Source organism: Rhinolophus ferrumequinum, chromosome 16, assembly GCF_004115265.2.
Source record: "Rhinolophus ferrumequinum isolate MPI-CBG mRhiFer1 chromosome 16, mRhiFer1_v1.p, whole genome shotgun sequence".
Lineage (NCBI taxonomy): Eukaryota > Metazoa > Chordata > Mammalia > Chiroptera > Rhinolophidae > Rhinolophus > Rhinolophus ferrumequinum.
In genome coordinates this window covers 48,367,780-48,390,331 of record NC_046299.1, presented here as the reverse complement: position 1 = coordinate 48,390,331, position 22,552 = coordinate 48,367,780, and the positions used below count along the sequence as shown (strand labels likewise).

The 22,552-nt window shown below is 37.6% G+C and overlaps 1 protein-coding gene and 1 pseudogene across 1 annotated transcript in view; both read left to right on the top strand.

Moving 5' to 3' along the window:
* The window catches only part of PPA1 (inorganic pyrophosphatase 1), a 32,984-nt gene extending 10,981 nt beyond the window's left edge, over positions 1-22,003 (top strand). Inside the window, exons 3-11 of the mRNA XM_033131073.1 lie at positions 2,353-2,406; positions 3,137-3,256; positions 5,334-5,420; positions 6,313-6,439; positions 16,543-16,670; positions 16,939-17,024; positions 19,956-20,025; positions 21,047-21,089; positions 21,642-22,003. Of these exons, the coding sequence (XP_032986964.1) occupies positions 2,353-2,406; positions 3,137-3,256; positions 5,334-5,420; positions 6,313-6,439; positions 16,543-16,670; positions 16,939-17,024; positions 19,956-20,025; positions 21,047-21,089; positions 21,642-21,673 (747 nt within the window). The 3' untranslated portion in view covers positions 21,674-22,003. The remainder of the gene's footprint in view (positions 1-2,352; positions 2,407-3,136; positions 3,257-5,333; positions 5,421-6,312; positions 6,440-16,542; positions 16,671-16,938; positions 17,025-19,955; positions 20,026-21,046; positions 21,090-21,641) is intronic.
* LOC117036276 (insulin-like growth factor 2 mRNA-binding protein 3) lies at positions 8,938-12,614 on the top strand (annotated as a pseudogene).
* Positions 22,004-22,552: the final 549 nt, after the last annotated feature.

The following is a 22,552-nucleotide window of genomic DNA, read 5'->3' as shown; positions in this document are numbered from 1 at the left end:
ACAATATTAGGAATGTGGTTTTGAGATCTATATGGATTTATCATTTCATTCCATTGAAGTTTTCGATGTAGTTTCCAAACTTTGAATTAGTGATTTCAGCTCTATTTGCTACTATTTTTTCCTTGAGGCAAAGTATTCCTTTAGTAATATTTTCTTTAAAAAAAATGACCAACCAGTCTCCTTGGTTTTTTCATTTCAGTTAATCTTTCATGTAGTAACAGCTCCATCTTGTGAGCCTTTAGGATATTGCTACTGAAAACTTCAAAAGCCATGACTGTTCTTGGAACATAAACATACAGATCTTATATTTTAATACCGTAGTGGTACTAGACAGACATAGTTCTTGAAAACTTTTAGTGAGTAGAATGAAATTTAATCAAAAATTGTGTCTACCTGAAAAATTAATATTACAGTTTCTAAAACCATCCAGTTATTACTTTACAAGGATAGAACAATTTATTCGGTCCTAGATTTAAATAATATCTTCTTTTGTTGTGGCTTTTATTTTGTTAGCTAGTAAGTATCAGGAGTCTTGGAGCAGAAACCCATGGAATGCTATAGTCTCTGTTGGTTTGACCAAGAACTTAAATGAGGGATAGAAGTTTTACACTCTTGAACATTAATCTGTAGCTTTTCTGCTTGGTTGAAAGTAGCAGCAAAGCAATTATTGGCTTGAAACCTTTGACTTATTCCCTTGTAGTTTGTCAGTCCCTGTTTTTTAAATGCAAAGTAGGAAAGAAATAATTCTAAAAAGTTGTGTAACTAAATGATTTTCATTTCAAATTAACTTTTTAAAATATACATTTTATAATAGAGTAATTGCAGACTTGGCTTCATGTGTGCCCTTTGTAGAGGCTGTAAACTGAACAACTGCATTTAAAGTTTTATTCCTTGGTAAAAGTAATTTTCGGACTCCTTAAAACTCAGCTTTAATTAGAGACCCCATGTCAAGTTGATATTTGGGTATGCAAAATAAGATGACAAAGTCTGATTTTCTTTCATTGTGTTTTTAAACAACAAGCACTTGGGAATTTAAAAAACTATATCATCTGTTTTAAGTACCGGTAACTCCCATATAACACAGTTGTTAGGTTCCTAAAAAATACCGTGTTATGCAAGTCCGTGTTATACGAAACAAAGAACAAGTACAAAAAAGGGGGTTAGGTTCCAAAAATTAAAAAAAAACACATACTATTATATTTTTATAATTAAGAGAAACATCTTTATTAGAGCAATTTTCACCAAAAGTATAACATATTAATATGTATTAAATGTTTTCTTCATCATCAGTACTAAGCACCATTAACCGAGGGTGTTTTCTTTTTGACCAGACATCTTCATCCTCTGAACTTAATACTCCATGAGCAAAATGGATTTAAAATTCTAATAAATTTTAAAATTCTGCAGTCAAATCTGATATGACATCCACGCTCAAATGAAAATTTTCAAATGAGATACCTTTTGCTCTTAAAAGCTCTTATTACGCTCCATGTTGTTCGGGGACTTCTCTAATTCTCAAACTGTGTTAGAGTGAAACTGTGTTCTAGGCTGCCGTGTTGTACAAGGGTTTTCCCCAATTCTCGAACCGTGTTAGAGCCAAACTGTGTTATAGAAGTGCCGTGTTGTACAGGGGTTACCTGTAGTCAGGTTAAGGCTGTAAACTAGTTACACTAGAACTGCCGTTGGCTAAAATATTTTTGGAACATATTATTTTATCTTCAGTGTCAAAATTCTTATCCTTTTGAGGAGTAATTGATTTTAAAAACAGCCAAATTAGGAGACTAGTGTGGATAATTGAGCTGACTAATTTTGTTTGAGGCTGAAACTAAAGCATGATAAAGTAATTAAATTGATTTGGGATTTGTCTTAAAATCCACCTCTGAAATAGGCAATCCAAAAATATTTTGAGTAATTGCAGTCACTGGAGGAAATAAATAGCCTATAGAGATGGTTGCTTTGAAGATGACCTTTCTCAGAAATACAAGTTCTGTTATGTTTAAAAACTGTTTCTTTTCTTCACCGAAGCATTCTTTGCACACATACCCCGACTATTTTATATGAAAAATTTAAAACATCCAGAAAAGTTTTGAAGAATTTATACCATGAACAACCATACACCCACCACCTTGATTCTGCAATAGTTTTGCAGAATAATATTTTGCAAAAATAATATTTTGCTATATTTGTTTTACCTCTTCATCCATCAGTCTTATTTTTTGATGTATTTTATTGCAAGTCTATTGACTTCAAAGATCCGATACAATGAGCTGTTTAATTTTGGAAGAACTAGGGCATGCTCATTGAAAAAAACAAATTAGCTCTGGTTACCATCTCTCACCTTCTGTCTTTCAGGATGTGTTCCACATGGTAGTTGAAGTACCACGCTGGTCGAATGCAAAAATGGAGGTATGTTTCGCTTAACATTGATAGTCAGATTTGGATATTAGTTTTGATCTAGCCCCGCTGATTTGCTCAAGTGTTAAACAGCTAAAGTTCAAGGCTTTCCTCTTCCTAGTGCCAATCTATTTTCCAGTTTCTTCTCTCATTGCCAACTATTATTCTTCCTTCTGTGCTCCAACTAAACTCAACCATTTGCAATTTGCAAATTGGTCATAAACTTTCCTTCCACACACGTTTGCTTTTGGAGTTCCCAAAGCCTGAAATTACCCTTTTCTTCTCTGTCCTGTTCTTTTTAAGCCCATCACTGACTTCCGCAGGGTCATGGGCTTTGGTTAGTTGCCCCAGCCATACATGATTTTGTTGGAATTTCTGTTGCATTATGTTAATTAAGTGCTTTAAAGGAAAGCCGAAGTTGGATAATGTTTACTTTGCCCTTTTAATAAAAATCTTTTATTTCTCAAATGCTAAGATTTATTCCAGATAAGTTTAGTTTTTGCTTTCTGGAATTAGTAAATGTTCCTTTTCTCTTCTTGATAGTTCCTGTACACTTCAAATGCTTTCCACTTAAAGGCTGATTATGGAGAGACTGTTATTTCAAATTATAAAAATGTTAGGGGTAAAATGTATCATTAAAGTGGAGCTTAGGGGATGTGCATTCCATAATTAATTTCCTAAAATCCTCTATGAAGGGTATTTCACATCCAAATATATAATGATTTGAAATTTTTTATTTCAGATTGCTACGAAGGACCCTTTAAACCCAATTAAACAAGATGTGAAAAAAGGAAAACTCCGTTATGTTGCAAATTTGTTCCCTTATAAAGGATATATCTGGAACTATGGTGCCATCCCTCAGGTATGTCTCTGTGCAATTGCTAGAAACTTTTTAGCTTACAAAAAAAAATAAATTAATAAATTAACCTACTGCTATTAGTAAAAGAGATTTAAACACCTTCAGAAAGTTTTTGCTATGATAGATTTTAAAAAATGTAAGGCATGGGGCGGCTGGATGGCTCAGTTGGTTAGAGCACGGGCTCTCAACAACAGGGTTGCCGGTTCAATTCCCACACGTAACGGTGGGCTGCGCCCCCTGCAACTAAGATTGAAAACAGTGACTGGACTTGGAGCTGAGCTGCACCCTCCACAACTAGATTGAAGGACAATGACTTGGAGCTGATGGGCCCTGGAGAAACACACTGTTCCCCCCCCCCAAAAAAAAAAATTAGAAAAAAGCAACATAAGGCGTAATTAACTCATTTTAATACTTCCTTGAAAAGCTTATTTTCAAGATAGACAGAAAAGTTAAATGTTTAAGTTTACATTTGAAAGTTTGTTCTTTTCTGAAATATTTACCTTTCTATATGTACTAGTTATAAACTACACAAATTTCTTTTTATACAGAATGGGTGACAGCTCTGTTAAGAGACAGTGTAGGCTAGTGGTTATAAAGCACTGATTTTTTGGTGCCAGATCAACTAGGGTTCAAATCCCAAGGCTGCCACTTCCTAAATTACCTAATTTGTGTCTGTTTCTTCCTCCCCAAGACATGAATATTTCTCCCTGAGTTATTAGTTCATATGACTATTGTGAGGAATAAAGCACCTAGTTCTCACAGCTGTTGACCTGTACGTTTAGAGTCCTGATTCCTTCCTTAAGCCAAGCTCTCCATGGTAAAGTAAGAATAGGATTCTATTTTCCTTAACAGTCAGCTCTTCCAAGAGGGGTGGGTATCTGCATTGTATACCAGTTTATCCCCAGCACAATGCCAAGTGTGTTGTAGGTCCTTATGTAACGTTTGAACGAAGAATCACTATAATCATGTCTATTATGAGTAAATGATGGATTTAATTCTGATTTGGTTAGGCTAATGCTATGGCACTTATGATTTTTATACAAAATATTCAATTTATTTTTTTCCTGTTGATAAATGGTTTGTTTTTATTAACCATTAAATCTATTAAGTGGAATCTATTGTGAAACAATCGATAAAGTTACAAAAGCATAGGTCAAATTCATCTAGCTTGTTAGGTAATTACAAAATCATTCATTTGCCTTAATTATAGCGCTTCACCTTGTACGTCAGTTGATTTAGTCTTTAGCCTTGAAATATCATCCTGCTGGGAAAACATTGCTGAAATTCTTATTCTTCTGTAGGTTGGATTTGGCTTTGGTGAATCCGGTCTTTCTTTATCAACTTTTTATATTTTTGCCTTTACTCCAGCTGAGTAGGCATATAAATCCAAGCAATGTGTTCTGGATTGGGGGAGAAAAGAACCAAAACAACAGCTACATTTTAAACTTGACTTCTTGGCAAATATAGACCATCTGTTCTTTTGTGAGACGCTCTCTGTATGGGCTCTCTTTTGCAATTGAGCAGGAAAGAAAGCCAGCAATTTAGAGCTTCAGAAAATCCTGATTGAACTTTTCAATCTTGGCTCCTGGTCAGCGATGATACTTTTACCATCAGAACACATAGTTTCTGTTTTAGTGTTACTGCCTACCTACTTCTGCTTTGGAAATTTATTTTAAAGAAAATCTAGTTAGTAGAATATAGTAAAGTACAAAGAATTCCTCAAAGCAGTTTTCTTTTAATATATTTTCAAAGTAAAGATTTGAGTCTATATCTGTGTTTGCATTTGCCTCAGTTATTAGGTGGTTGGGTTTTGTTTGTTTTAAATAGGATCATCATTCATTTTAAAGCTTAAATTTAGTTTAGCCTTCAATGCATAATAGGAGCCCTGGGACTTAATTAAAACTATTGTGTGTAATTAAGATTCTGAGATGTGAATAAAGAATTTTACATGAGAAAAAATAGCTGAAGATTAATATTTTTGCAGAAAGACTCATGGGCTGTTATCTTTTAATGTCAGCATGATCCACTCTGTCACTAGCTTGTACAGGAATGCTCTAAGCCTTTTTCTTTTTTCTTCTAGACTTGGGAAGACCCAGGACATGATGACAAACACACTGGCTGTTGTGGTGACAATGACCCAATTGATGTGTGTGAAATTGGAAGCAAGGTAATAGGATCTGAAATGTTTTTCTTTAGTATTCAGGTGATATTAATGAAATATACAAAGTTCATACTTTAAAAAACATTGTGAGTAATGATGTCACTGTGAGTGATTCCATTTCGTTCTAAACATTTGTATAATTTATATATTTAAACCTAGCCTAGAAAAAAATGTGCATTTGTGTACATACATGACTATACATATATGTGGAAGAAGTAGACATGTTCTGCATTGATTTAGAAGGCAGGTGACTAACTGGTCAACAGGTAAAAGGTACTAGGAGGCAAATTTCATCTCAGTGCAAGGCAGACCTTGCGTAATAATTTGGAGTGATCAGTGGATTGAGCCAAGCCAAATCATCTCACGAGCTGGAGGTTTATGGTAGGGATTCCTCTCTCAAGAAAGGTTGCTCTAAGATTCTGACTATAGTTGTATTTCTTTGTAATCTTTCTCAGGCTCAGGGAAATAGTAAACAAGTGAAAAGAAAGTCGTCATTCAGTTTCTTAAGTCATGAAGTTCAGTCGTATTGTATGACTTGCCTAGCTCACTGGCTTCTGTAAAATAAAAGGTAAAGAAAGCACATTGAAATATGTATTTGAAACAAATTATGGAGGGTTTATTCTTTGGCACAGTTAAAGGCAGTTAAAAAAAAATGACCCTGAAGCATGTAACTGATTTTCTTAAGACCTGTAAGTAATAAGGGGTACCTATTTTCAACTTCTATAAGACTGATAGGCATTAACTTATTTAGCTTTTTAAAAATGACTTACAGGAACAATCTTAAGGGAAACTTGCAGAAACTTGTCGTCTTCTTTATTTCCTATTATCTACCAAGTAAAGCTTTTCTTCCAAAGTTTTGTGCTGTAGTGTTGTCCTGACCGTGGTTATTGACTTTCAGGTATGTGCAAGAGGTGAGATAATCAGGGTGAAAGTTCTGGGCATCCTGGCTATGATCGATGAAGGGGAAACTGACTGGAAAGTCGTTGCCATTAATGTGGATGATCCTGACGCAGCCAATTACAAAGGTAAGACAGTTTGAAGAGTCTGAGGTCTTTGCACCTAAATCTAATGCACCATTAACCTGAATTGTAAGCTCATGCCTTTAAGCTGTGAAAGAATAGAGGAGCAAAACGTTTGGCAGAGCGTTGTTGTTTCTGATACTGAACTTCTGTAATTAACTAAGTAAATGTTCTCTTTCATTCCAGGAAAGGAAAAACCTGATCGTTTGTGTTTACTGTTTTCTCCTTTCCTTCCCTACATACTTGCACTCAGTTGCTCTACTTATTTATTTTAATTGAGATATAACCCGCCTACCATATAAGTCACCATTTTGAGTTGTATAATTCTGTGGTTTTTAATACAGTCAGTAGATTGTGTAAACATCACCACTGTTAATTCCAGAACATTTTCACCACTCCAAGAGGAAACCCTGTACCCCTTGGCCGTCACGCCCTCTTCCCACATCTCTCAGTTCCTGGCAGCCGTTAACCTATCGTCTGTCTCTGGATTTAACTGTTCCGAACATTTCACATAAATGGGTTCATGTGATAATGTGTCTGGCTTCTTTCATTTAGCATATAACATGTATCAGTACTTCATTCTCCCTTTTTTGGCGGTGAAATTAACATAACACAGAATTCCCCATTTTAACTATTTAGAGTGTACAATTCTGTGGCATTTAGTACATTCACAGTGTTCTGCAACCACCACCACTGTCTAGTTCCAGAACATTTTCATCACCCAAAAGGAAACTGTGTACCTTTAAGCAGTCACTCCCTGTTCCTTCCTCCTCCCCGGCCCTGACAGCCACGAATCTGCTTTTTGTCTCTATGAAGTTTCCTATTCTGGATATTTCACACGTGTGGAATCATAAAATATGGGGCTTTTTGTGTCTGGTTGCTTAGCCCGATGTTTTTTAGGCTCATTCATTTTGTAGCATGTATTAGTTCTCCTTTTTATGGCTGAATACTACTTCACTGTCTCCATGGTATGGATATGTACTATAGTTTGTTTATCCATTTATCTGTTGACATTTGGGTTGTTTTTGGCGATTAGGAATTATGCTGCTGGTGTGAACATTCCTGTACAAGTTTTTGTGTAGACACATGTTTTTAATCCTCTTGTGAGTATAAACCTAGGAGTTGAGTTGCTGAGTCACGTGTTAACTTACCTTTAAGCTTTGGAGGAACTGCCAAACTTTTTTCCTAAGCCAGCTGCACCATTTTGTAGTCCTGCCATCAGTGCATAAGGGTTCCAATTTTTCTACTTCCTTGTCAACACTTATTATTAATCTTTTTTATTATAGCCATTTTAGTGGGTATATATTTTTGTTGTTGTGTTCTAAGAGTTCTTTATACCTTTATCAGATATATGACCTGTCTGTATTTTCTCCCATTTTGTGGATTGTCTCCCATTTTGTGGATTGTCCTTTCATTTTTTTAATGGTGTCCTTTGAAACACTCAAGTTTTTTATTTTGATGTAGTCTTATTTATTAAAAATTTTTTGTTGCTTTTTGGTGTCATATCTAAGAAACCACTGCTTAATCCAAGGTCACAAATATTTACATTTATGTTTCCTTCTGAGAGTTTTATAAATTTAACCCTTACATTTAAGTCTTTGATCTATTTTGAGTTAATTTTTGTACATGGTATGAAGTAGTAGTCCAGTATCATTCTTTTGCATGTAGATAACCTATTGTCCCAGAACTATTTGTTGAAAAGACTGTTCTTTCCCCCAGTGAATTGTCTTGGCCCCATTGTTGAAAATCAACTGACTATAAATGTATAGGTTAGTGAGATAAGTTGATTATCTGAAGTCCTCTTTGAAAAAAATATGTTTATAACTCTGTGTCTAATTTATCTTGACTATTTTTATATTACCCTCGCCTCTAGTTAATGATCTAATCCACTTACTTAGTTATTGTATTAGTTTTCTCTTGTCTGTCTGAAATGGGTCTCACTGGGCTAAATTCAAGGTGTCAGCAACATTGTATTCCTTCTAGAGGCTCTAAGGGAAAATCCTTTTCCAGCTTCTATAGGCTGCCCATGCGCTTTGATTCATGTCACCTGTCAGTCTTCAAAGCCAGCAATGGCAAGTCAAGTCTTTGTCACATCTCTGACTTTGACTTTTCTGCCTCCCTCTTCCACTTTATAAGGACCTTTGTGATTACATTGGGCCCACCCAGATAATCCAGGATAAACTGCAAATTTTAAAATCAGCGGATTAGCAAATTTAATAATCATTTGCAAGCTTCATTCCCCCTTGCCGTGTAATAATATAACATATTCACAGGTTCTGGAAATTAGGATGTAGACATCTTTGGATGAAACTGTTCTGTATGACACTGCCATGGTGGATAGATGATGCTGTGCATTTGTCAAAACCCATAAAATTTTAGTGTCAAAATAATACTCCCCTATTCCCCCCGCCCCTTCCAAAGAGGTCCAGCTCCTAATCCCCAGAACCTGTAAATATTTTACCTATGTGGCAGATGGACTTTCAGAGTAAGGTTAGGACCTTGAGATGGAGAGAGTATCCTACGTTATCCAGGTAGGCCCCATCGAATCACATGAGTCCTTGAAAGCGGAGAACCTTTCCCAGCTGTGGTCAGATGTGATGGCAGAAGAAGGGTCAGAGAAAGGCAACATTGCTGGCTCTAAAGATGTCGGATGGTGGGAGCACATGCAGAGAATGTGGGTGGCCCGTAAAAGCTGGGAAGGGCAAGGAGACATTCTCCCCTAGAGCTTTCAGAAAGGGCACAGCCCTGCAACACCACGATGTTAGGCTGATGAGACTCTGGAACTTCTGACCCACGGAACTATAAGATAATAATTTTGTAGGTTTTTTGAGCCACTAAGTTTGTGGTAATTTGTAACAGCAGCAATAGATAACTTATACACAGCACAAGGAGTGAACCTCAATATGTGAAAATTTAAAAAGTTATTTGTGAGGTCATTTCATGGATGGAATGTAGACTGTGACAAAAGAATCTATTATAAATGTGTAAAATAACCTCACTGAAGGGGCAGGAGAAAAGGTGCTGACCAAGTAACTTTGGAAATGAGTGGAGATGGTAAGATAAAGGCAAAAAGGAACTGCACATAAGCACACTGTGCGTACCCTAGTTGGTAAAGTTGTTTCTCAGTGGGGTACAGGTTAACAATTCTGAAACCACTGTACATGTGTACTGAGTTTGAGCAATTCAGTGAATAGATGGTAGATGGTGAGAACCAGGTTTCTTCTCACTGTTGGAGTGGGAGGTTACAGATAAGCAAGGGAGGGAGCTAGAATGATCCGTGTCGTGTGGCAATGGATTAGAGTTGGAGTCATCAGTAAGAACAGTTTGACTTAATAAAGATACAGGTGATACATGTAGATATATTTTTAGATGTGTGTATATACTGGGTTAGGATACACACTTCTATTTCTTTGCTCTATTAGATGAAAGGGCCTAAAAGAGCCTTTCGGAAGCCATGAGCACACCTAGCCCCCAGACCTTGGTTTCTAATACCAGTCCTCAATAAAGGGAACCAAGGCTCTTTGGAGAGATAGCTGATTCTAGGGCTGGGGCAGGGAATATATAAAGTAAGCCTGGAGCATTTGTAGTGCCAAAAAGTAAAGACGTGCTTTAAAAACATGATAGGGGTATGTCAGGGGAACACACACCTGAATGCACTTCCGGTGGCCGAGCTGACACAATGTGAGCAACAGAAGAAAGTAGTATTGGATTATAACCCAAAGTATGAAATAATATCCATTCTGATTTAAGTAAATGATTGAATAAATAAACAAATGGGGGAAGAATAGACAAATCTCCCGTGCAGAAGAATTCCAAGTAATTTATGTAAACACTTTTACCCTCAAGGAGATGGAACATACTCCCCATTCCTGAAGTACAGGCTGTGCAGAGTGACCTCTTTCAGAAGAGTCCAGTATGGAAAGGGGCTGGTAGTCTAGTCTTGAGAAAAAGATGAGACAAGTCCCAATAGAGGGACATCTTACAAAATGCTTGATCAATACCCCTCGAAATAACCAAGGTCATCAAAACAAGTTTGAGAAACTGTCATAGCCAAGAGGAGCCCGAGGAGACGTGACGACCAAAAAATATGCAGTATCCTGGGTGGGTGGGATCTGCATCATAGAAAAAACAGACTTGAGTTAGTGTATCACTATTGGTTAATTAATTGTGCCAAAGGTCTTTATATAAGATAGTAATAACAGGAGAAACTATGTGCAGGGTGGGTATCTGGGAACTCCGTAATATCTTCACAGCTTTCCTGTAAATCTAAAACTGTTCTAGGGCTTCCAGAGGCTAAACAGGGGAGCGGGCCTAGGAAGCGATTTGAGGGAGCAGAGCTGGGCGGAGACCCTTTCAGGAAGTGGCATTGTTGTGTGTAGTTCAGACCAAGCCTCGCTGCTGATTACTGGAGTCCCGAGGGGCTGAGGAAGGAATGTCGCTTGTCTGCATTAAGCCGCCCTTCCGTTGAGGAAGATTGCAGCAGTGTTTCACAGCAATGGAGGCCCCTGTATCCAGAGTGAAGAAAGGGTTGCACCGACTATTTGTGGTAGTGTTGTACTTTCTGCTGCAAACAGCCAGGGTACAGCGCATGAAGACTGGCTTCACGCTGAGGTGCTGGGTAGTTTGCTAGTCCAGTGTGGAGAGGTGGCAAGCTGTGAGCAACTGAACACTGCCTCAGTAACTATAGTTGTAAATGCAACCTAATCCAGTAAGGACCAAGCTAGATAACCTTTAGACAAACTGAATGGAGTCCAGTTGGAGAACGTCATGTTAAAAATGGCCCACATCCCAGATGAAATGGCTGCCCAGCAGAACTCCTCGCAGCAGTCCCGAGGTCTCCATGGATTCAGGCAGAGGGGCTCATCGAGGCAGGGGTCTCCAGGATCAGTGTCCACACAGAAACTGGGTGACTTGCCTCTATGCCTGCGGGCTCTCGCTCAACTCATAGGAGCCACTGTAGGAAAAGAAGGTGCCACCATTCGGAATATCACCAGTCTAAAATCGAGGTCCATCGTCAAGAGAATGAAGGTGCTGCTGAGAAGTCAGTTACTATTCTCTGTACCCCTGAAGGCACCTCTGTGGCTTGTCAATCTGTTCTGGAGATCATGCAGAGGAAAGCTCAAGATAAGAAATTCACAGAAGAGATTCCCTTGAGCATTTTAGCCCCTAACTTTGTAGGCCATCTTATTGATAAGGAAGGAAGAAACCTTAAGAAAAAATCTACTGAGCAAGACACAGGCACTACAATCACAATATGTCCTTTGCAGGAATTGGCCCTGCACCATTACAGTTAGAAACAATGTTGAAACATGTGCCAAAGCTTGAGGAAGAGATCAGGAAGAAAATCAGGGATTCTTAGGAAAGTGATATTGCTTCTATGAATCTGCAAGCACATTTCATTCCTGGATGAAATCTGAATGCGTTAGGTCTGTTCCCACCCACTTCAAGGGCGCCCCCCCCCCGCCCCCTTCAGCTATGGCTCCTCCTTTCCTACTGCTTGAACAATCAGAAGCGGAGACTGTTCATCCGTGTATCCCAGCTCTGATTGGTTTTTCTTGTTGGGATTCTACAAGGAGACATGAACCATGTTAATCCTTGTTGCCAATGCCTTCGGAATGCTCTGCTCTAGTTACTCTCTGAAGGTGGAACATCTTCGGCTGGTGACGGAAGTCTTCAGATGCACTTGCCAGTGAATCCTGTATTTCCTGCTGCAGCTTCTTACCCATGATTAGAAAACAAGGACTACTTTGTAGACTCCAAAGACTCAGCCAGTGCAGAGCGACTGGTGGACTGGGGCCTTGACGAGCTGTGGGGCCACATTTACTCCTGAAACTTCACCTTCATTGTTATCAGACTCTTTAATAAGGTGTACATGTCAAAGACGTGGGTGTTCCTCCAGGAAATCACAGGATTTCTGTGCTGTTCTAAAGGTGGCAGCCTCAGGACCATGCTGCTGAGGACAGCACTGTGGTTTATCTGTTAGGTTGTAACTTATCTGTTGGGTTCTTAGGTCTAATTAAGGCAGTTGATTTTGGGGACCAAATTAAAATTTGAGTTCTTGTGCAAAAGTCAACATCTTTACACTGCTCACAAGAGTGCTGATGGTTATAGATGTTTAATGAGGTTACAGCAATCAGCCTACAGCCATCTAGTGGTAGTTTGTACCTGATTTCAGATATCCTGGCAGGGGTCCATTCTTTCTCCTATGCACTGTATTTTCTTAGTCACAGTCGTGTAAGCTAGGAGATGTCAAAGCCCTATTATTCTGTTGTTACCATGTTGTGCCAAGAAAGGGTTTTTTTTGTTAAGATTTGCCTCATTAAGATTAATAAGAAAGATTGGTCTTCTTACTGGAAAGAGCATTGGACCAGGGGCTGACATGCAGATTCTTTGGCCCATAAATTAACTTTTGTTAAGTGCATAATTATCTGTAAATACCATGATTTTGCTGGTGAGGGGGTGGGGAAGGAAGGCAATGAAATGACAGACCGTAGGTGAAAAGCTTTGCAAGTAAAAAGCACCACATGAGGGACGATAAACTGCCACTTTCACCTTCTACACAAGGAATGTTTTTCAAATATACCAAATAATACTGGTTTTTAGAAAATTTATGGAAAATTGGTATTTTGATTAATATCACTTTGACCCAGCAATTCTACTTCTAAGTAGCTATTTCATGGAATTTATTTATTCCTCATAAATACGTATATACAAAGATGCATTACAAGGATATTCATTGCAACAAAAACCTGGAAAGAGCTAAAATATCCATCACCGGTTAGATGGTTAGATAATTATCGTCTGTCCAGGCAATGGACTACTGTGTGGCCGTTACAAAGGATGAGAAAGACTTGCATGTACAGATGTGGAAAGACCACTAAGGCAGAAGGTATTCCTTTCTGCTGTTTTTTTGCCTTACAGAGTATGATCTCATATATGTTTAAATATGTGTATATTTGCATATGTATATAAATATACATATATTTATGTATATTTAAATTTTTATAATATAAATTTGTATAATATAAATTTTTAAAGAACTAGAAGAACACTAATCCTTTAATAGTGCAATGGGAAGAAGGGTAAAGGGAGACTTTTTGTTTCAGGTGCTTCTATATTGTTTAAATTTAGTGCAGTGAGAATGCATTCATCCCATTTGTTAACCCCTTGGTGGCACAACTGTGATTCTGTTGATCGTGTGTCCATTTTCGCGTGTGCTACTTACACAAGAGCACACGTGCTAAAAGGCATGCTGTGGCCACTGTTAGTGAAGCACGCCTGTCATTATGTCAGCACTATTCTGCCAGGGCGCCATTGCCCTGCAGTAAAGGTTATTAGAACCCTGAAACTTCCATGGGTGGCTGGTCCCATGGTGCAAGTGGTTTCGGTTTTTCCAAAGTGTCAACCTAAGGCAGTGTCCGTCTGTCATCAGTTATCTGGAGAGTTTATCAGAGTTTCTAGATAGAGAGTGCTCTTTACTAGCCACAGCTTCGGAAGAACACTCACAAAGCTGTGGGAGAGGACCCCTCCCCACTAAAGCAACCAGGTTGGCATGTCACTCCCCATGACAGCCATATCCCCTCCCGTCTGAGTTGCGGGAATCAGTGAAAGCGAGCATCTCACGCGTGGTTGTGGGATACAACACTGCCTGGCTGGTTAGAAACTGAACCCAAGAAGGAGCCGCACAGAATCCGGGCTGCCTGTGGCAGGAGCTCAACGTGGCCTCAAGAGGAAGTTTTGGCAGCTCTGCAGACCACTGGCTTTGTCTCTGTACTTAGTGGACAACACAAGGGAAAAATATTGACAGGGTGCTTTTTTCCTACTTGTTTTTCTGGGTCTGATGTCAGGGTTCCTCAGTCTGGATGCAGCTTATTACATTTCAATGTGTGCTTCACAGTCAGACAGTTAATCAGCTCTTATAGTTTTTCCATGCTGTGGTATAATACAAAAATATATTTGATCGTTGTCTCCAGTTCTGGCAAAAAAAAAAACACCAAACCCTTGGAATTTCCTGAGTGATGAGTGTCTTTGTTATTCAGGATGAGCCCCTTTCATCACGCCTGAGTTTACACTAATAAGGTGACTTGGGTGGCAGGGCACAGCCAGCTGGAGACTGACTGGTCAGCAGCGGAAAGACCAAGTGCTTAGAGGGTGGGGACTTTCAATCCCACCCGCCAACCTCTGGGACCAAGATGGGAGGCTAGCTATCGAGCTCTATAAAAAACTCTGGAATAATGATATTTGGATCACTTCTGAGTTGGTGAAAACCTCAGTGTGCCGGGAGGGTGGCATGGCCGCCCTGAGAGGGCGTGGAACCTCCATGCCCTGCCTGCCTCCATATCTTGCCCTAGGCACCTCATCCATTTGGCTGTTCCTGAACTGTATCCTTTATAATAAACCAGTAAACAAATAAAGTGGTTCCCTGAATTCTGTGAATCATTCTGAAACCTGAGGCCAAATGAGCCTGGGGCTCGTGCTGCCTGCGCCGCTTCAGCCAATAGACCGGCACAGGCGTTGGGTCACAGCATAAGCGTTTATCAGAGCCTCGGTGTTCTGAGAAGGCAGCAGGTTAACACATCCAAAAACTGTCTTAATATTCTCAGACCAGCCTGGGACATTTAACGGAAAATCGGGGATTCCTCCAGAGGCTACAGGATGTTCCAGGGGTGTGCGTGGAGTCTTCCCTCAGGCGATGTGGCTCCAACGTGCTCATCAACACAGGAGCAGTGATGACAGTGACCTGGAAAGAATGCTAGGCCATAGAGATTGTGATCAGTAAGCATGGGGGTCTTTAATTACAAGTTTCAGGGTAATTTTCTAAAGCGGAAGTGGGACAAGGAACATTTCGAGCTCAAGCTGTAGGGGAATCATCTATTACTAAGCTTTAGGGCAAGGAAAGGTGTGGCTGGGACGGGTGAGGCTACCATGGGGGTCCCAGCCAGGCCCTGCCTCAATTCTAGCAAATGATCAGACCTGCGGAGAGAGTTGTAGGAAACCCTCATTTATAGAGGTCGGGCAAAAGTGTGGGTGGCCTGGAATCTGCTTCAAGTGGGGAAGCCGTGGGGGACTGAGCCCTTTACCTTGTGGGATTTGACGCTAATTCCGGTAGGTAGTGTCATCGTTGAATGGGATTGTTGGGCACCCGACTGGTACCTGAAGAACGGGAGAATTGGTTGGAAAATTTGTTGGCAAACACCCGACATTTGTATTTCAGATTTCTGGATTTTCAAATTATTTCTGTATTAAGTGACACATTTTATGTGAATTATCAGTTCTTTAAAACGTATCAGTGTTCAAACATTTCCCAGTTCACTTTGTAAACTTTCCATATTTTCAGTGGTACTATAATAACAAAATGCATGATATTCTTTAGCTATGTATATTATGGACTAGACTTAAGCAAAGTTATTTTAATAAGCTTCTGTTGTTGAACGTATTCCTCCTTCCCCAAATACTTTTCTTGATTGATATTTTTAGCACTTGTATCTTCTATTTGCTTGCATTGAGCAGGCAGCTCGGTCACTTACAGGTGAGTTTGTTGATGTTGAGGCTAGCCACTGTTGGTGCTTATACAGAAACTTTAAAAAGTTTTTTAAAACAGGACACGTTTCTGTTGGCCAGAACAAATGCTTTGTGATAAGAATGCCTATACTGTAGCATTAGAAAAGTCTAGTCACATTTAGTATGTAACCCATCAGTGGATAACAGTATAATCCATTTTTCTTGTCTTTTGGTATGTAATTGGGGTATGATCTGAGTGGAACCTCAGCCTGTCTTTTTTAGCATCATCTATCCTTCTCATAGAAGTTATCCACACTTGCCAAACTCCTCTTTGTTATGTAGCCCCCAGTCATTTCTCTCTCCTGTTATCTAAAGAAGTTACTATTGTAGTGGTTGTTCTCTTACTACTCAACATCAGAGCTAGACACTAAACAATTTCCTTTTAATGGCTGTATATGTTCTCTTCTCAACAAGGTGGTCAGCTCTAACATTATCTTGAATTTTTATTATAACCATCCCCTAGCTCCCTCAAAGTAAATACGTACTTGATATTTTTATCACATAAATAATTACATATGCATCTTGCAATCTGCTTGTTCTCTTTTAAGATATTAACGATGTCAAGCGACTGAAACCTGGCTATCTAGAAGCTACTGTGGACTGGTTTAGAAGGTACAAGGTTCCTGATGGAAAACCAGAGAACCAGTTTGCTTTCAATGCCGAATTTAAAAACAAGGTAATGTGTTATTCAGAACTGTAGCTTTAGGTTTGTTTCTATTGAGACTTACAATTTAACATGTGATTACCATTTAAAGACTATATGATTATAAAAAAAATGTCTGAAGACATGACAGTCTTGATGTTGACTCATTCATTTAAATGTTTTCTTCTGTTTTTGACACAAAGAAATGATTCAAAAGAGACAAAGGTATCAAGCTTTTGGGAAAATGTTGATACTAAGGATACTTTTCTATCATTATAATACATATATCTTCAAATTATAGGATTTTGCAATTGATATTATTAAAAGCACTCATGACCATTGGAGAGCATTAGTGACGAAGAAAACTGATGGAAAAGGAATCAGCTGGTAAGCGTTGACTGTTCTCTGCATGTTTAACACACAAAGCTGACCAGCTTGCTCCAAAGATTTTAATAACCACAACACACTACCGTTACTTTCACTTAGAAAAGAGAGAACCTGTTTTGTCAGTGAGTGCTCAAGTGAGTGGGAAGGTAGATATAGAAACAACGGGAAAGCACTAAGGTAGTCTCTGAACAAGTACAAACTAAAACTACACGAGGGACAGTGAGCGCGCGTTGTGAGGGTAATTGGGAAAGGCGGCTTAGCATCCGGGTTCTCAGAATGTAATGGGAAAAATAAAATTGAGTGCAAGGGTTGGTGTTCTCTGATATCAATATATAAGGTGCATCAGCCTAAACCAGTATCTACAGTGCACAAAAAGTTTATTGCCACTAATAATAAAAGCTGATTTAATTGAGCAGTGAATGTTTGCCGAGCATGTAGCAGATACAGGGAGAATGAACTTACCCAAAGTCATCCCACAAGAAGTGTTCTGGAGTTAGGTTCAGGACAATATACTTCCTCTTAGGTAATTAAAGATTTGTAAGAGAATGTCCACATCAGCACTTAACTAATGATGTTCTGGAAATAGTAGTCAATGAAGTGAAAAGGAGAAATGATGTGTTTTGATGCAGGAATATTGGAAATGATGTGTTTTGATGCAGGAATATTGGAAAAGGGGAGTAAATTGGGGCAGATAATATGACTGTGTATCCAGGAAACCCTAGAAAAAACTAAAGAATTCGGCAAGATAACCAGTTACAAAATGAGTATATATGTACAGCTGATCCTTGAACAACAAGGGTTTGAACTGCATGGGTCCACTTACATGCAGATTTTTTTCAATAAATAAATATCGTGCTGTAAATGTATTTTCTCTTCCTAATGATTTTCCTAATGTCATTTTTTTTCCAGCTTTATTGTAAGACTACAATGTATAATACGTATAACATACAAAACATGTGTTAATCAACTTTATGTTATCAGTGAGACTTCTGGTTAACAGTAGTTTATTATTAAGTTTTTGAGGAGTCAAAAGTTGTATGTAGATTTTTAACTGTGTGGGAGGTCCGCGCCCCTAAGTCCCACATTATTCAAGGGTCAACTGTATAAGTGAGATCATATGGTATTTATCTTTTTCTGTCTGATTTAGTTAATATAATACCCTCAAGGTCAATCCATGTTGTCGTAAATGGCAAGATTTAATTATTTTTTTATGGCTGAATAATATTTCGTTGTATATATACCACATTATCTTAATCCATTCATTCATCGATGGACATTTAGGTTGTTTCATGTCTTGGCTACTATAAATATTGCTGCAATGAACATGGGGTGCATATATATTTCTGAATTAGTGTTTTCGTTTTTATTGGGTAAATACCCAGAAGTAGAATTCTGGATCATATGGTAGGTAGTTCTATTTTCAGTTTTTTGAGGAATCTCCGTACTGTTTTCCATAGTGGTTGTGTGCATTTCCCACCAACAGGGCACAAAAGTTCCCTTTTCTCCACATCCTCACCAACACTTGTTATCTCTTGTCTTTTTGATGATAGTCATTCTAACAGTGTGAAATAATAATCTCAGTATGGTTTTGATTTGCATTTCCCTGATGTCTAGTGATCTTGAGCACCTTTCCATGTACCTGTAGGCCATCTGCATGTCTTTGGAAAAATGTCTGTTCAGGTCCTCTGCCTGTTTTTTCATCAGATTGTTTGTGGTTGTTTTTCATTTGTTTTGCTATTCAGTGTATGAGTTCTTTATGTTTTGGATATTAACCCCTTATCAGATTATGATTTGTAAATATTTGCTCTCATTCAATAGGTTGTCTTTTCATTTGCTGATGGCTTCCTTTGCTGTGCAGATGCCTTTTTGTCTGATGTAGTCCCACTTCTTTTTGTTTTTGTTGCCTTTGCTTTTGGTGTCAAATCCAAAAATTTATCACCAAGACTAATGTTAAGGAGCTTACTGCCTATGCTTTCTGCTGGGAGTTTTATGGTTTCAGGTCTGACATTCAAGTCTTCAATCCATTTTGAGTTGATTTATATGTATGATGTAAGATAATGGTCCAGTTTCATTCTTTTGCATGTGGCTGTCCATTTTTCCCAACACCGTTTATTGAAGAGATTGTCCTTTCTTCATCTTTCTTCATTGTATATTCTTGGCTTCTTTGTCATAAATTAATTGACCATATACTCGTCTGCATGGGTTTGTTTCTAGGCTCTTTATTCAGTTCCATTGATCTATGTCTGTTTTTATTCAATTACCATACTGTTCTGATTACTGTAACTTTGTAATATAGTTTGAAATCAGAAAGTGTGTGATACCTCCAGCTTTGTTCTTCTTTCTTAAGTTTGCTTTAGATATTTGGGGGCCTTTTGTGATTCCATACAAATTTTAGAATGATTTGTTCTATTTTTGTGAAAAATGTCATTGGAATTTTGGGAGGTATTGCATTGATCTGTAGATTGCTTTAGGTAGTATGGACATTTTAACAATATTAACTATTTCAATTTCATGAGCATGGAATATATTTCCATTTATTTTAGTGGACATTGCATTATTTTATAATGAATATTTATATATGATATATGTATTATTTAGAAGATATTATAATTTCTTCAATTTTTTTTATTAGTGTTTTAATTTCACTCTACAGATCTTTTACGTCCTTAAATGTATTTTGAAGTATTTTATTCTTTTTGATGCAATTGTAAATGGGATTATTTTCTTAGTTTCTCTTTCTGATAGTTTGTTATTAGTGTGTAGAAATGCAACAGATTTTTGTATATTGATTTTGTATCCTGCAATTTAAGTAAACTTCAGATTCAGGTAAACCAAACTTGAATCTCATCTGGCCTACCATCTTAAACTTGTTTTTGAACTCTTCAGAGAGACATTTTTGTGACTTATGACTACTTTTGTTTTATTTAATAGCATGAATACCACAGTGTCTGAGAGCCCCTTCAAGTGTGACCCTGATGCGGCCAAAGCCATTGTGAATGCTGTATGTAACAGTTTCCTTGAAAATGAACATACCTGGTGGCTAAATGGGAGGGGAGGTATTTCTTTCAACAAATATTTGAGTGCCTCCAGTATGCTTATTACTGTATGAGGTCTTGAGATTACAAACCATGGACACATGTAAGTAGACATGTAAGCGTAAAATCTGAAGAGGGTCCTGGTGAACTCTAAACTGGACAGATAGCAAAATAGGAGGATTTGTAACAATCAAAATGATTCCAGAATATACTGACTAACTCAAGTGCCTGTGTACCTATCATAAGCCAGTTTTCACAAAAGAACCAATGGGAACTTACTTGACTTTGTTATAGCAAGGCCTGAGAAAGTTACCAAATTTCAGTTACCGTTGCAGGGGTGGTTCATAATCCTAGAAAAGACTTTCATGTGAGGTAGTAAACCATTTGTTAAGAAATAATTTTGGGTTTGTACTATTTTTAAGAATCTGATTTGGATTAACCAAAACACTGAATTAGATCATCTTAATTTTCATTTATAGTATTAAACAAGGAAAACAAAAGAAAATGAGGTGTGACTTTTTACTGCTTTGTAATTGGGGTAGTACAAGGAAAAATAACAACTTAACGATGAAGCCAAAACATTTAGATTTATCTTTATATATGAATCCCAACAAAGTTGAAGTGAATAAGAAAAATTGAAAGGGAAACGCCATTGGTTAACAATCATAGCTTTTCAATGAGAACACTGCCTACATTAAATGGTATGTGTACATATAAAATCATTGTATATGCACAAATTAGTTTTTTCTTTATTTCAAAAAGCATTTTATTATTTATTCTCCTGTGTGTCAATAAAAGCGAAGAGGCTTGAATTTGTTAGCATTTCTTAGCCGTAAAGCAAACCTTGTTTCTATAAATTATAAATTATTTTTAGAACCTAAGAATTGGAACACTTGTCTTTAGATTCATTTTAATTTTTGTGCCAGTATACTTTTTTAGCTTTTTTCCCCTGGGATTAGACTAATATATTTTACTATTTTATTTTAGTTACCACCACCATGTGAATCTGCTTGCACAGTACCAACAGATGGTAAGATCAATATTCTAGTAAAATTACATTAAACAATGTATGTGTGGGGAAATTATATCTGTATCTATAGAGAAATCTTACATACCATATCCATACATTTTTAGAGTTCCGCAGTATATGTGGGAAGAAAGTTGGCTGTACATACCACCTTTAATGTCACCCCCCACACCCCCCATCACAGCAGTTTCCAAACCATGACCCACTGTTCTCTAGGTTCCAGGTAGATGCCTTGTGGACACTGGAGCCGGCTTGGGCGCTGGGTCCCCATCTGGCCACAGGCTGCTTCACCTAGAAACAGTTTTTTCCCCCTTTAGATTTAGAATTCTCTGTAAGGTTCTTGTGAGAATCGCATGTCTATATGATTAAGGAAGCCCAAAAGAAAACAATGATAAATTACCTGTTTTTGCTGCAGTGAAATTTGCATGTATGAAAGTTTGTTTTAAGGTAATACATAGTAGGATACATTAAAGCAAGTATGTTATTTGTTATATGTTGGGTGTATTCTGATTATTAACAAGTATTCTAATTTGTTTTTCTTTTTTCTAAATATAGTAGATAAGTGGTTCCATCACCAGAAAAACTAAGGAAATTTCTCTGGAATACAAGCTGATATTGCTGCATCCTATTCATCTGGACATAGTAGATGCAAAAGTAGTGGCTTTTCAGAACTTTAAATTTATAGAACTTATCTAACAAAGCAAATTGTGCTGTGACCAATCTAATATATTCAGTGTGTTATCCATCTGAAAGCATTTTTTCATATTTCAACTAAGATAACTTTCAGTACATGCTTAAATATCAAAGCAGTTGTTGTAATTTGGAAGTCATTTGTGAATAAATATGCAAGATAAGTACATATTAGATATATATGTTTACCAGGTGTTAGGAAATAAAATTATTTTGCTGAAACTTGGCTTATGATATTTTTATTTAAATCTGAAGCTAGACTTTACCAAGCAGGCATGGGTGCTATTTGGTATTTGTTTTCCTTCAATGATCTTACAATTCAATTTTATAATTATTACACTAAAACTTGATTTATTTTTAGTAATATGAGAATGAAATCCCTTATTTTACAGTAGTCTTGATACTATGCTCTTAATTCCTAGCATCCCAAAAGATTTTTAATTTATGTCATATTAGCAGAAAGCACATCCCTGCTTACCTTTTCAAATGATATAGCTACTTTTTTTACTTCTCTAAGCACCTAACTGGACCCTTAAGTCATTTACATTATATTGTGAGTTATCAGCCAGAATAACTTTGTGATTAACTTGGGCTTTGGATCTATCCACACCTGAATTTTTAATCCTAGCCCATCCGCTTATTAGCTCTGTAATTGTCAGTTACCAACCACCCAACTTCAGCTCCCTCATTTGTAAAAGAGATGTTACTCATGTAATATGTTAAGCATTCAGCTTATTTTCAGTTGACATTTTTATTGAGATCATTTTTGATTCACA